The following is a 15,766-nucleotide window of genomic DNA, read 5'->3' on the forward strand; positions in this document are numbered from 1 at the left end:
CTTCATGTGCGCCCTTTGGGTGGAAAATATAACCAGTGTGAATTTATTTATATGTAAAAAACATTTATTTTCATGTAAACATTTTTATTTCCATGCAAAATTGTTGAAAAATGTATAACAACAATCAACGAATAAAAATGTAAAAAACATATTTTCGTATCATCTTTTCTTAAGAATATAAAAAATATACTAAAAGTTAATCCTCAAACACTAACGATCGATTTCCCCGAAAGTGTGTTATTTCAATGTAAAAATGTCTACACGTCTTAAAACGAAAATGGCTTTAATCGAGTATTGAAGATTTACAATATGTCTCAGGTATTTTTTTTCGGCCTTCAACTGTGTTGAGGGTTAATGACCGGAACAGCTGTGTGAATTTGAGTATTCGGACTGGTGATAGGTTGAATAAGGATGGGTATAGAAACAACCTCGGGAGTGCATCGTTGCTCTGTTTACATACGGAGCGTGACGGATTCTGTTTTCATCATCTGTTGAGATAAGGATGTATATAGAATCGTATGTATGTATATCGAATGTATATAGGATGTATATAGATCGAGAATTAAATTCTTTTATTGAATGATAGACTATTACTTGAATGATAGACGCTGTGTGCGTATGTATCCAAAGATGAAATTATTGTGAAATAAAGGAAGGTTATAATTTTGGAATAATATACCCAGTACACACGATAAACATTTAATTTTACCATATTTAATGAAAAACAATTTTTTATAATTATAAAGGATGGTAAAAACCTTTTTATTGTAGTAATGATTTATGTATCATATACATGATGAAATATTTTTTTTGTAAAAAATAGTTTTTTATTGAGTCAAAATAACTTTATAAAAAAATTCTGATACTCGTTCCCGATGATACTATGATGGGATGATGATGATGATAATTGTGATCACGATCGTGGTATTGGAACCGCAGTTGATGGCGATACTGAAAAGAAAAACACAGAAACATATATTAATTTCTAGTTAATTTTATTGAAATTATAATTCTTAACCTTTCGTCTGTAAACCTAGATCGTTCGTGAGCAAGAACAACTTTGACTCTTTAACCTATGACTTTATATTGAATATAAAATTTATGAGAAAAATTAAATTTTCAGGAAATAATTAATAGAAACGTGAACGATCCACGTTTACAGATGGAACGTGTAGAAAAAATGTTACAGACAAGATAACAGAAAAAAAATGTGGTTACTTACCATGTTTAATTTAGGACGGTTACATCGTCATCATCGTTGTTGTCCTTCTCGTTTCCCTTGTCTTTGTTATCGTTGCTGTCATCTAGGACAATTACGTCGTCGTCGTCGTCGTTGTCATTCTCATTCCCCTTGTCTGTGTTATCGTTGTTGTCGTTGTTGTCATCGTTATTGTCGTTGAAGAGATTTTTTGGCACGAACCAGTATTCACCGAAATGGAATTCAACCAGTTGCGCCTCTATCCCCGCGATTCTTACTGATACATCGTTTTCAGCCACGATGTATGATCGGAGTGCTCGCCGTAAGATGCTCTCCAATACATCCCTTGAACACGCTGACAACCATTGTCGCGGTACGCTGACCGCAACGACTGTTGTACGAGTTGATGATGATACTTCCATAATCTTTAACATTTAAATGGAAACTTATAGAAATAGAATTTTTAAATCCTCTTAAAATCAATTGTTTATTACAATTAATTCAGAATCACGTTGAAAATTATTTTTGGATTAACAATCACTCCACACAATTGATGTTTGAAGACTTTAAAAAAGTTACACACGAAATATTACTCACTGATTATAATGTTGACTGTTCGGTGACTCTCAGCGATTGATGGGTCCGTCTTGGCGATGTGTCGCTTTATATAGTCTCAAATGTTTATGTTTATGTTTAGTGATTCGAGAAAGATTTAAATACGACTTACACAAATTCTCATTAAATTCTTTCAAAAAATTAATTATAACATTGAATTAGTTTTTAATATAAATATTCAGACTTCTTTACAAAATGTTTTCTTTGAATCAAGTAAAATGGTAGATTGCTTCAAATACTTTTCAAAATTGTTCGAATAATTCTAGAAATTTCTTCATATACTTCTATAAGAATATCAAGAACATTCGAATAAATAAATTTCAAAATAATATGCAAAATAAAAAATTACTTTAACAAACAATATATATTATGTTTTTAATGATAAAAGTGATCCAATACTCACAATCAAAAATTGTTTTTAAATGGAAAAAATGATATTTTATTAAAATAGAACATTTTCTTAGCGATAGATGGTTCTAAAAGTTTTTACAAAACTATGTATCAGTAAGAATATTTAATAAATAATCATTTCAAATTCAGATGCATTTCCAAAGATTTTTTAAAAATATTATTTCTATTTACAAATTATAATTGCAAAACATTTTTTACAAAAGATATTTCACATAAAATATTATTTTAAACAATTAGTATACTAATAATTGCGTAATGCATATTTCGTGAGTCTCGTGTCACTGGACCACGCAAAAGAAGATCGGGTTACAGGAGATAAGACGCTCCACTGCGGAAAAACATATGTTATAAACGTAATTGAATAAGCAAGTAATAATTCGAAACTTTTTCTTGAATCATAGAGCAAACTTGATTATAAATACTTGCGTCACTCGGTGACCCCCAGAAAAATATAAATAATTATTTTTTCTCCACGTGGTAGGGGCATCCGCAGGGCATCTTGTTACACACATGCTCGAACTATCGCGGATACATTCTATAGTGCAGCTAATGACTGAACTATGTCATGTTTGAAAGATGAGTTATTTTCTTTCTTAACTCATTAACGCTCAAGCGTCTTGATTTTTTACCAAACTTTCAACGCGATTGTTTTTTATGTTATCGGCGTTGAAAAAATTTTGTTTTCAAATAAATCGACGTAGAATTGTATGCTCTTCCAGAATATTGGCTCAAAATTCTGATGAGATAGAAAGAAAAAAATATGACCGATTTAAACGTAAAAAACGTGAACATTTTTGAAAAAAACTTTTTTGTATTTTTTTTTTGCAATGTTACCGCAAAGAATTCATACTGTAGTCATGATCAGGGGTGATCACGATAATTGAAGTTTAACAGGGAATTTTCATGTAATTTTACAATATGGTGGTAGGAACGTAAATATTCTACAAAAACATAAGCTAATTTTTTTTCAGAAACTATTCAGCTTAGCTCAAATTATGTAGGTACAAAAATATCTTAGAATTGGCCAAAGAATATCCTAAAAAATTTTGAAATATTTTTGAGATGATTTTTGGTTTTCCAAAATATCAAAAAATTAACATTGCCTATTTTGTTTTTTTTTTTCTTAAAAAATTTGTGAGTATTCTTTGACTAATTCTAAGATATATTCTTATTCCTAGATAATTTGAGCTAAGCTGAATAGTTTCCGAGAAAAAAATTAGCTTTTTTTTTTTTTGCAGGAAAGAAAACAGGGCTCATAGAACATTTCGAGATGATGCCATCAATCAGATTTTAAAATTCTTGGAATGTACTATTATCAGGACCAGCTCCCTGTCCATTGCGAAATCTACGGTTTAAGCCTCCATGTGAATGGGATTCCAAACTCTTCATAAGCTTCCGCACTAGGATAAATTTTAACGGCAGCCAGCTCTTTCAATACGAACTTATTGATAGGCATCTTGAAACCTTGCAAATCCAAAATGGCTTCCATTGCTCAGCTTGGTTTTCACGGTATCGTGATGCTCAAGTATTCAGCATAAAGTGATGATGAGGGAAAAAATCTCCTTTTATAGGATACATCCTCACTATGACACACATTTTTCCAGAATTTTTTCAAATCGAGGTGACATCATCAATCAGATTTGAAATTTCTTGGAATGTACCAGGAGCGACTATTAATTGCGACATCTACGGTTCCAATATTTTTCCGAAATGTTCAGTCGGTAAAACAGGAAAGAGTGTCTCATAGAACATTTTGAAATGACGTTCTAGAACATTCGAGATGACGTCATCTGATTGGTTATTTCCATTGGATCCAGAGTATCCAGAACCGGAACATTCGAAATGACGTCATCGGAGGTTCCAGAAGGTTCGAGATGATGCATCATTCTGGAACATCCGGAATAACGTCATCGTTCTTCGAAATGATGACGTCATCTGATGGCCATTTCCGATGGATCCAAATTGCGCCATCTACGGTTCCAACAGTTTTCCGAAATTTTCAGTCGGTAAAACAGGAAATCGTTCTGGAGCATTCGAAATGATGACGTCATCGTGAAAATGACTCCATCTATGGTTCCAACATTTTTTCGAAATGTTCAGTCGGTAAAACAGGAAAGGGCGTCTCCTAAAACATTTTGAAATGACGTTCTAGAATTTTCGAAATGACGACATCGTTATTCGAAATGATGACGTCATCGTTCTAGAACATTCGAAATGATGACGTCATCGTTCTAGAACATTCGAAATGATGAGGTCATCGTGACAATGACTCAGCAAAAAAGTATCCAGAATTTTCGAAATGATGACGTCATCGTTCCATAACATTCGAAATGATGACGTCATCGTTCTAGAACATTCGAAATGACGACGTCATCGTTCTAGAACATTCGAAATGATGACGTCATCGTGACAATGACTCAGCAAAAAAGTATCCAGAATTTTCGAAATGATGACGTCATCGTTCGAAATGATGATGACGTCATAGTTCTAGAACTTTCGAAATGACGTCATCGTTCTAGAACATTCGAAATGATGACGTCATCGTTCCAGAACATTCGAAATGATGACGTCATCGTTCTAGAACATTCGAAGTGATGACGTCATCGTGACAATGACTCAGCAAAAAAGTATCCAGAACCCGTGTTGTATATCTACTGCCGTGCACCGACTCTTATACCCCGTTCCCCACTCTAAAATCTCTCAAACGCCGAATTTCCCTGTTTCGGACGTGTTCTGCGCATTCTCTTGTAACGGGCTTCTCTATTGGCTTTTTGCCATGATTCGCGCCTTGCTATTGGCTGATCTCTATTTTGCCCGATGCGCCGAATTCTTCTTTTAATAATTTTTAGCTCAGCGTGACTTTAAAATAATAAAATTCTAATGAAAATTGCCATTATTTAATTGTTTTTATGATTTGGCCTCATTGTTTTATTTATTATCGTTAATTTCAATTTTATTCGTAAAATCGGGAAAAGTCACGTTCGGGTTCCTATAGCCCATGAACGCTTACCCCCGCGCATGCGCCGTAAGCACGCGTCTCGCTCTAATTGAAATAATACAAATTTTTCTACAAGTTTTAACCTTTTCATTAATTTTCTTCGATTCCTTATAATTTTCCGCTTCATTTGAGCCTTGTTACAATATTTTGCGAAATCGCGTTGAATTTTAATTAACAAAAGAAAAAAAATATAATAGTTCGAGTTTTTAATACGCGGCTTGTATCGGGCCTTTGTATTGCCCTCCAGTACGGCCGCCGCCGGCCAGCAGTGACGCATCTCACCGGTCATTGTACGCGCTCGGTCAAAACATCGCGCCGCCTCGCGATGTTTTTGAGGTTAGGTTCGAGTTCGAGTGTTTCGTCACATTATGTTATAGAGAGAGTCAAAAAGTAAAATGAATGGCAGAGTATATAAATTTTATAGTTTGCAGATTTTTGCTGTATTTCCATAATCCAAATCTGTAGTATTATAGTGAAAAGTTGTTAAAAGTCATGATGTTACATTAAAATGACATAGCGCACATAACATTCAGAAATTTTGTAGGATTCCATGATGTTTGCAGGCATTATACTTAATCGCATCCAAAACTGAGCAACAGTAGACTTATCATAATGAATTTTTTCTTTAATAATTCCACATTTGCAGTTTGCAGAATAGGAATACTCAACATACATGTCATTTGATAAGTATGGTTGTCAAAATTTGTGTTTGCCTACCGCATTCCGAAGTTTCGACTTTTCATATTATTAGCAAAAAAAGCATCCAAAGGCTTTCTGGATCAAGTTTCCAAATTTATCACTCGAGAGACTATGTAGAAAAAAAATAACTATACTTATACCAAGACCAGACATTTTTTTAAAAATCTGATTTACAAAATGTGCAATTGAAGATCATGGTTAGAAACCTCTCAACTGATGTTACCTCAATCAGCATGAAGAAGTAGTAGAAATCAGAGGACACATTTCAGGCAAGGAATTAATAATATGTATCGATCCGCTGCAAACCGATGGGGTGAAAACAAGGATCGGAGAGGGCAGAGCCAAACTTAATTTCAAGCAAAATATAGGAATGTTTTAAAATAATGATAACACAACAAATAAATTAGAAAACAATTATTCAATTATAGTTTCTAACATTATTCGAACAGTTCCGTGTGTTTTTCTTTTATTAATGCGTATATATAACCTATTTACACATGATATATAACCACGCAACTGACGATATATTCACACTGGACAATATTTCTCGCACTCTGGTTTAATTGAGAATTATTTCAGTTAACACTTATTTCCAATTATTAGCGGTTCAGTTGATCACAAATTTTAACAAAATAAATAGTAATATGCACTTCGTTAGATGACGAAAACTATTTTTATTTATCCCGCACGCACTTCGTAACGTCGAAACTCTGTTTATCCGATCACAAACTGACACATGGTTTGTACATATATATTTATATATACAGGGTGTCCCATTTTAATCTTAGTAGTAGGTGGTGCACTATGGCGACCCCCACTCCTATCCCCACTCCTTTCCCCCACTAGGCCGAGCGGCCGGCGTTGTGGGCGAGAGGTTTGCGGGTGTGCGGAGGGGGTGAGCGCGTCGTCATAGTGCACCATCGTTTTTTCCGGTGTATATTTTTTTATTTTATATTTGTAAAAAATATAAAATAAAAAAATCTCTCTATCTCTATACATATTAATTTTATTTTTAAAACGGGTAAAAAAAAATCAAAAAAAAAAAAAAGAAAAAATAAAAAATAAAAATAAAAATAAAATAAAATAAAAAATATATATCGAAAAACTCACCAGGGTGACGCGTCTCTCTCTGTCCCCGATCCAGGCTCCACGACGCTGTCTCGTGCACCATTGTTTTTCACGCGCACACAAACACACACACACACACACACACACACACACACACACTACTCTTCTGGGTCGTCCGGGGCGGCAGCAACGCCGAGGAGCCCGTCTTCAACCCCTTCGTCGTAATCGGGATAGGCGGCCTGCAGCTCGTTCACGAGAACACCCCCGAGATCCCGGCAGTCCTCGGCAAACAGCTGGATGCTCAGGGAGTGACGTGTAGGAGGGCTCATGACCGTAGCCGTAAGAGGCCCCTCGCACAGCGCTTCCATCTCATGGATGGGATGGTGAAAAGCCTCTAAGTAGGCGAGGCTGTGGAGGGAGCACTCTATCACGAGCGCCGGTATCGCCTCTAACGCCGGTGAGGGGTGGTAGAGGCAGTTTAAATCGAAAAACTCACTGTCACCGTGGTCCACCAGATGCACCTCGACAAAATCACCGCTATCACAGTACACTATTTCCCCACGGTACGCAATACGCGAGCCCTGCAGCACCACCACACAGTTCACACCCGGCGTTGCCTCCTCGCTTTGGATGGGCCGGCCCAACCTCCCGTCTTTAAACTCACTATACATTAAATCTACCACGTGGAGATACAATTGTTCTAGAGCGTCGGTACGGATGTACAGGGACGCAACGCTCAACAACCGTATGACGCGGCACGTAAATGAGCGAGACAGAAACTCGTAATAGCGGTAGCGTGGATACATTTTGAGGAAAACAAAAAAAAAAGGAAAAACTTGTAGACCGACAGAATATGAGAGAGTGACCGGGACGAGATACTCGCGCGCGACTCGATTGAAGACTGATGGGCAAAGAAGGCTAAGACGTTTATGCAAATACGTGCTTATGATGAGCACATCATTGCGGGGGTAAAAGAAGGACAGGAGGGGCCGTAAAAACAGCCGACACCTCGGCCCGATGCAGTCATCCTCGTATATGGGGCAAAGGATTCACACATGCCCTCTCGCTCACTCTCACGCTTAGATAAGGCCGCTCGCGAGGCGCGATGCCTCGCGAGAGCTTGAGGTATTCGCTGCTTCATCAAAACTGCACGTGGCTGCAGCCTCGACGGCGTACACCCTCTTGCTCGCTCTCGTGCTAGCATACGCGTCAACGTATATGCTCTCGCTCGCTCTCTCTTGAGATGCGGTACCTCGCGCTCACCGGGCACAGCCTCTAAGCAGGGGGGGGAGTACGTCATCGCAGCATTGACCTTAAGTCATAGCATCGCGCTGGTTCTTTAAGCAACAGCCAGCAACGATGGCATATACCGTCTCGCTCGCTCCAACGTCATGATACATCCTCTTTCTCTCTCGTGAGGCACAATACTCGAGCATTTGAGAGTCGTGGCAACGATAGCGCATGCTATCTCGCTCGCACCCGTGTCGTGATAAAGCCTCTCGCTCGCTCTCTCATGAGATGCGAGGCCCTGCGCTCTCGCGACGCCGCCGTGCAGCGTCATCAGAATTGCACGTGCATCGGCCGAGCGCTCCAGAGCTGTAACGAGGATAGAGCACAGCCTCTCGCCCACACCTGGAGCCATGATACATTTTCTCGCTCACTCTCTCTTGTGAAGCGCACGAGCGCGAGAGCAGCAGCAACAGCATATGCCCTCTCGCTCACACTCGCGAAACTGTGCATTCTCTCACTCGCTCTTTCGCTAGGTGTAGAGGCACAGCGCTTCACAGTTGTAGCAGTGATACCGTATATCGTCTCGCTCGCTCTCATCACACTGATCCTTTAGCGAGCAAACCTCTCTCTCGCTCTCCCGTGAGACGCGATGCTTTATACAGAGCTGTCAAATCGACGCATACGGCTGCAGCCTCTTGATACCTCTAAACAAACCCCACCGATATATATTCTTTATTATATGCTATTTTTGCGGATTCAACCGATTCACTTATGAAGGGCGTATCTCCGAGGGCTAAAGACACAGCTCGGTCTTCGGGAGAAGATGCTATACAGGAGATGGAGCAATATGCTCGGAAATATGCTTGCACAGGCATAAACAAAGCTGTCTCACTCGTGCGCGTGCTTTTTCACGCAAACACCGGGGACCATGCAGAGTACTGTAAAACTTCAGCGACTGCTCCTTTGCCGTCTTGAAAAAAAATATCGCTAGCATTTTAATTATGATTCACACCTATCTTCTCGCTCGAGATATGTCAGTAGCGATTCAACCGTTATATAGAGCGATATTTAACGATTACCCCTTACAATGTCGGATGAATCAGTGCGTTCTTGTATTTTGGGTCTTTTACGTCTAACAAAACCACATAGCGCTCAGCTGAGACGTCGGTGTAATGATCTATGGTGTTACGAGCTGCTGCGTTTATCGGGTGATCGACTCGTGAACAGACTTAAATACGTGATCTGGTGGGCCCCTTTACGCGCTCTAGTGGTGGCCTATAACAGAGGCATATTAAGTGGTCAACGAGTGCTGGGTGTTGTGTATGAGGAGTTACAGCGCCGCGGTGTTTTAGAAGCTCCCCGCGTAAGAGGCCTTGTCGATGAAATCAGATGTAAGTACCATTAGCTCGATAAATCACTGTTGTTGGCGGTTAGCAATACAGCAGTTATTTTTACCATAGGCTATCGGCAGTTTTACGATGCGGGGAGTGACGAAGAAGAGGCTCTCGCTGAGGCGACGAGAGCTGCGGAGGAAACGGATCTAGAGCGTCAAGCCGTCCTCTACCGTGCGTATTCAACTCTGTTTTGGCGTTATTATCCCCGATTTTCGTTTTTAGACATAAAAACTACTGGGTGTGGTATTTTTTCAGAACCGCTGCATGAGGAGGGGGTAGGGGAAGAGCCTAGAGCGAGCACCTCGGCAGCCCCGGCCGAGCCGATACCGCAGGATTTCACCATAGGCCATCGGCAGTTTTACGACGCGGTGAGCGACGAAGAAGAAGAAGAGGCTCTCGCTGAGGCGACGAGAGCTGTGGAGGAAGCAGAGCATCAAACCGCCCTCTACCGTGCGTATTCAGCTCTGTTTTGACGTTATTATCCTCGATTTTCGTTTTTAGACATAAAAACTACTGGGGCGGTATTTTTTTTCAGAACCGCAGTATGAGGAGAGGGCTGAGGAAGAGCCTAGGGCGAGCACCTCGGCAGCATCGGCCGAACCGATACCGCTGCAACCCGAGTCTGATGACGACGAGGCGTCGACTATTCTCAACCTCTCCTTGATGTTTAGCGATCGGTCAGATATACTGGGTAAGCATAGTCGTACAATGATAATAAAATAAAAATAAACCGCGTTAATAAACAGAAATTATGAAATAACCCAAACAGCTGTGTACCGGCAAGCCAGAGCAAACGATGACGACGGAGCGATAGCGGGTCCATCGTATCACCACCATCGTCAGCAGGAAGATGACCTCGTACAGCCCGAGAATCAGCTGGGGGTGTATCCGATGGATGCTCGACAGGAGGAGGAGGAGGAGGAGGGGGAGCGTCTAAACGAGGAGCGATTAGAAGCTAGACGCTTCGGCCTATGGTTTCAAGAGCTGATGGAGTGTGATTCAGGTAAAGAAATAATAACGTCTTCTCTCTCTTTCTCCCTCACTCGCGCGCTTTCTCTCTCTTTATCTCTAGCCCTTGCGGTATATACAGGATATGTTTAAAAAGGCTTTATTATATTTACCACAGGGTACTCGTCAGCTGACTCGTCAGCTATCTCGTTATAGGCGTACCGCGATTAGTACGAGGTACACTAAAGTTACAATATGCCTTTTTATCGGCGATCTCTACTCTATAACTCACGCCTTTGTTTGATTACAGATATACAAACGGGCAGGGGAAGAACACGCAATACACAGGGGAACGAGGCTTTCGGGGATGTGCAACCCCCGGGAGGGCGGATCATCATCACGCACGATACAGCCCGTTATTTCAAACGTTTTCAACTACGTGGTCGGGAGATAACATTGCGTATCCGCCAGCCTCACGCTGGCGCAAACGTGACAACATGGCTTGAAGGAGCATTCCGCGATCTTCTGACGCATCTCACGAGTCACTGTGAGGGTGGTGACAACGCGGGGATCTCGTTCTCCGCGAGCTGCTTAGCGCACGGCCCCGTGTGGCTTTCATTCCGTCCTGTCCGCGCCTATACATTTGTAGATATCTGGCAATTAATAACAAACATAGCTCAAAGTGCAGCGTCTCTGGATATTAATGATTCTTTCCATATAAAAGTATGTATCGTTAAAGGTTTGGAGGGTAGGGGGCGAAAAGATTTGACACACGAGGGCGTTGCTAAAAAATCAATTTTAACGATTCGAAATACCGACAATCTGTGTCTACCGCGCTCGTTAGTAACAGCACGCGCGTACGCGGAAAGGGGTGAGATACGCTCGGGGGCTCTGCATTCTAGATGGCAGCGTATACGACAGATTAACGGGTCGCTTCAAAAAGAGGCGGCGCTTGAGCTCACGAGAAGCGCAAATGTTGTTATACAGCCCGCTGGCTGCGGTATGCGCGAAATTGCTATATACCAGAATTATTTGGCTCGCGAGGGGTTAGCTATCGTGGTTTTCGAGTTTTTAACTTTGGGGCGACGCGAAAGACCGGTGTTTGACGGTACACAGACGGTTATGGATACAGTAGGCTCAGTCCGGCACACGTTATACATTCTGTATTATGAGCTGTCGCATCATTTCCAGCCTATCTTGAATCTGCGTGGTGCTGTAGGCAGCTTAAACTTCTGCGCAATCTGTAACGCTCGTTCTCGTCGGGATCATAGATGTTTAAAAAAGAAATGCCCTCGCTGCCTTCAAGCACCGCCCTGCGCTCTGGGAGCAGCTGCCGCGATCAGATGCGAGACATGTAACCGCGATTTTTTTGGGGAACAATGTTTAGAAAATCACAGGGCTATTACCATCCGTCGTAAACACAGGGTAAACACTGTTTGCGAGTCTCTTCAGCGGTGCCGTAACTGCTTTCGCGCGATAAGACCTTTAGAGAAAAAGACGCATGTGTGCGGGGAGGGTTCCTGTAAAACGTGTAAATCGCGGCACCCCTATAATTGCCTGTGCTATATGAGGCCTATTCGCGTCGATGAGAGGCCAAAAGAGAACATATTCATATTCTATGATTTTGAAACGCAGCAGTGTACCCCTGTAAAAGGTGATCCTACAACGCGCGTTCACGAACCGAATCTTTGCGTAGCTCAACGTGTCTGCACCAAGTGCTGCGATAATGCTTCTATAGACGAGCCGTGCGAGCATTGCGGGGATCACGAGTTTATATTTAGGACGAACCCTGTGTGTCAACTTATGGAGTTAGCCATACAGAGTATGCCGAACTTCTCTCACATATTTTTAATAGCCCATAACGCCGGTGGTTTCGACGCCCAGTTTATCCTGCGCTACTTCATCGAGGAGAAAAAAACGCAGCTCCCGTCTTTAATAATGAACGGCACTAAAATCATCACAATGCGCGTTGGCAAACTCGTGTTTCTCGACAGCTTGAACTACTTTCACATGCCTCTGAGTGCACTGCCTAAATCTTTCGGTCTAAAAACTGCTCTCGCCAAAGGATCTTTTCCGCATCTGTTCAATAGACCCGAGAATCAAAATTATATTGGGCCGATGCCGCCCGCAGCCGATTACTCTCCCGACACTATGCGCCCGGAGGAACGCGAGCGTTTTTTTGCATGGTATAACGAGTTAAAGAATGCCTCTTATGTATTTAACTTTTCAAACGAGCTCATAACCTATTGTAAAAACGACGTTACGATATTGAGACAGGCCTGTGTGGTTTTCCGGAAAATGTTCAAGGACAGCGGACGCGTTTGCCCGTTTAGCGAAAACACAACAATCGCGTCCGCCTGCTTTCAAATCTTTCGAAAAAATTTTTTAAAACCTAACACGACGGGAATTATACCTACGGGTGGTTACAGATGGGCTCACAATCAGTCAAAAAAAGCGATCTCTTGGCTCGTGTGGATGGAGCATTCTTTAAATCGTCGTATCATTCAAGCAGGACGCTCGCGCGAGTTTAAATTGCCTCAAAATTTATTAGTAGACGGTTACTACGAAACACCTGATTCAGCCCACGTGTTACAGTTTCACGGTTGCTATTGGCACGGGTGTTTGAGCTGTTTCACTGTAAACAGAGACCGTGTACAAAGCGACGGTGATACACTGAACGAGCGTCTCGAGAGAACAAACGCTATATCGCAGAGAATTCGCTCAAGCGGCTACACGTTAACCGAGATTTGGGAGTGCGCGTATGACCGGATGATAAAAACAGATTTAGAGATGAGCGCTTTTGTGAGTGATCACCCTCTGGTTCGAGCGGAGCCTCTCAATCCGCGCGATGCTTTTTTCGGTGGTCGCACGGAAAACATGGTCACTCTGTATGACGTGAAAGACGGGGAGCAGATACGATATGTTGACGTTTGCTCTTTGTACCCATACATCTGCAAGTACGGCAAATATCCGGTGGGCCATCCAACGGTATACGTCGGCGACGAGTGCAGGGAGCTGACAGGTCCCGAAAATAATATCAGTCTTTCCCGCGTCGAGGGCCTTGTTAAATGTACAGTGCTTCCACCGCAAAATCTTTATCATCCGGTGCTGCCGGTGCGAATGCATCAGCGCCTGTTATTCGGGTTATGTCGTAGCTGCTGCGAAACAATGAACCAGGACGCGTGTCCTCATGAAGACCCCGCGGAGCGTGTGTTTAGCGGTACTTGGGTAGTGGATGAATTGCGAAAAGCTATTGCGTGCGGGTATAAAATATTAACCGTGAGCGAGATTTGGCAGTATAAGATAACGCAGTACAACCGCGATACACAGAAGGGGGGCCTTTTCACCGGGTACATAAACACTTTTCTTAAAATCAAACAAGAGGCTAGCGGTTGGCCCGAGGGTTATGCAGATGACGAGGCTGCCCAAGATCGTTATATAACTGCTTTTAAGACAGCCGAAGGGGTTCAGCTGGAGCGGGGTGCGGTAGCGAAAAACCCGGGGCTGCGCTCGGTAGCCAAACTTTGTCTTAACTCCTTTTGGGGTAAATTTGGACAACGCGAAAATTTACCACAAACAGAAATAGTGTCGACACGCGAAAAACTTATGGAGCTGCTAAATAGCCCCGAGCACGAGATCACTGGTATGCTACCTGTTAACAACCAGGTGCTGTATGTTAATTATACGAAAACCGATGATGCTGTAATACCGTCTAATATAGCAAATACTGTCATAGCTGCATACACCACAGCCCAAGCCCGTTTAAAACTTTACACCTATCTCGAACCGCTGGGTAAGCGTGCTCTGTACTGCGACACCGATTCCGTTATTTATGTCACGAGAAAAGAGCCTGGAGAGTATGAACCGCCAACGGGTCAATTGCTAGGGGATTTAACCGACGAGCTAAGCTCTTACGGCGAGGGCAGTTACATTAAGTCTATCATCTCAGGCGGCCCTAAATTTTATTCTTTCATAGTTAATACGCCGAGCGGCGCGGAAAGCGAGGTTTGCAAGGTTAAAGGCATAACGCTGAATTACGCAAACAGCTCGCTGATAAATTACGAATCAATACGGTCATTTATAATAGGTGAGAGAGAAAATCCTGTTGTACTACAGTTTGATTCAATACGTCGTACACCGTTCCACCAGGTTGTCACACGACCCGAAAAGAAATCGTGCATGCCTCTGAGCGTCAAGCGAAGACGTGATGGCGAATACGGCTCGCTCCCTTACGGCTACAAATAACCGTTTATAAAAACTCTCGCTTTAAACATTGTTAAGCAGCGTTGTAAAATATCTATGTTATTACTGTAAAATATTTATACTGTTACCGGAAAATAAAAGCTCTATACATGTTTCAACTGCTCGAATTCTTTATATCAAGAGACTCGGTAGAGTCTCGGGACAAGTACATTGACAGCCCTGTCGTCTGCTGGCCCGAGGCTCTCGCCGAGACTATACTTTCTCTGAATAAAACGATTCGCGGTGGTGGGGGTAAAATTGGCATGTGATTTTCTTTAATTGCGAAGCCTATGAGTTATGTACGACTTTGTAAATTGAACTTTCAGCTAATTGAGAAATTCTCTATCGAATGAGCCCAAAATCAGCATTATTGGTGGCGTAATTGCTGAGAAAAAACTTTGCACGGGCTCAAGATTATGCAAAAGTTACCAACACATTCAAGAATTTATGTGTCTGTATATTATAGTATAACACCATCAAAGGCACTTTGATGCTATCGAGTTTCTGATTGGTTGGATCTGACGACATCCATTTTTAGACGTTGTGATTGGTTGTTGAAATTAGTTGTTGATGATTGGAAATCTGACGTCAACTTCATAACGTAGCACACGACGCAGCACAGCTGGTAACAGCAGTCATAAATTCGATCGATATACATATATATATACAAACCGTGTGTCAGTTTTTGATCGCATGAACAGAGTTTCGACATTACGAAGTGCGTGCGGGATAAATAAAAAAATAATTTTCGTCATCTAAAGAAGTGCATATAACTATTTATTTTGTTAAAATTTATGATATATTAAATCGGTATCAAAGCGGCCGCGTAAATGTAGTCTGTGATGTGTGTGTGAAAAAGAATATAAAAAATGCGCGATGCATATGTCAATGAAACTTTTCAAGATTTCATTATTTCGTTCGATTGGAAATAAGTGTTGACTGAAATAATCCTTCAATTAAACC

At 41.6% G+C, this 15,766-nt stretch overlaps 1 protein-coding gene and 3 long non-coding RNA genes across 4 annotated transcripts; 3 read left to right on the top strand and 1 right to left on the bottom strand.

The window, feature by feature from the left end:
- Positions 1-823: 823 nt before the first annotated feature.
- LOC122411033 (uncharacterized) lies at positions 824-1,820 on the bottom strand. Its single transcript, XR_006261059.1, has 3 exons — positions 1,796-1,820; positions 1,223-1,623; positions 824-951 (listed from the first exon to the last, which is right to left on the bottom strand). It is a non-coding gene; the product is annotated as an uncharacterized lncRNA (long non-coding RNA).
- A 7,567-nt stretch (positions 1,821-9,387) lies between these two features.
- Positions 9,388-10,252, top strand: LOC122411037 (uncharacterized). Its single transcript, XR_006261061.1, has 3 exons — positions 9,388-9,784; positions 9,869-10,063; positions 10,149-10,252. It is a non-coding gene; the product is annotated as an uncharacterized lncRNA (long non-coding RNA).
- A 135-nt stretch (positions 10,253-10,387) lies between these two features.
- On the top strand, positions 10,388-10,885 carry LOC122411032 (uncharacterized). The gene is made up of 3 exons (XR_006261058.1): positions 10,388-10,616; positions 10,740-10,798; positions 10,872-10,885. It is a non-coding gene; the product is annotated as an uncharacterized lncRNA (long non-coding RNA).
- A 1,242-nt stretch (positions 10,886-12,127) lies between these two features.
- LOC122411340 (uncharacterized) lies at positions 12,128-14,806 on the top strand. Its single transcript, XM_043420084.1, has one exon. The coding sequence runs from the start codon at positions 12,128-12,130 to the stop codon at positions 14,804-14,806; it is 2,679 nt and encodes an 892-aa protein (XP_043276019.1).
- Positions 14,807-15,766: the final 960 nt, after the last annotated feature.

The sequence above is a fragment of the Venturia canescens genome, chromosome 5 (assembly GCF_019457755.1).
Source record: "Venturia canescens isolate UGA chromosome 5, ASM1945775v1, whole genome shotgun sequence".
Lineage (NCBI taxonomy): Eukaryota > Metazoa > Arthropoda > Insecta > Hymenoptera > Ichneumonidae > Venturia > Venturia canescens.

What these genes read in the sequence shown, in the direction of transcription:
- LOC122411340 (XM_043420084.1), top strand. Translation starts at nt 12,128, where the DNA reads ATGAGGCCTATTCGCGTCGATGAGAGGCCAAAAGAGAACATATTCATA.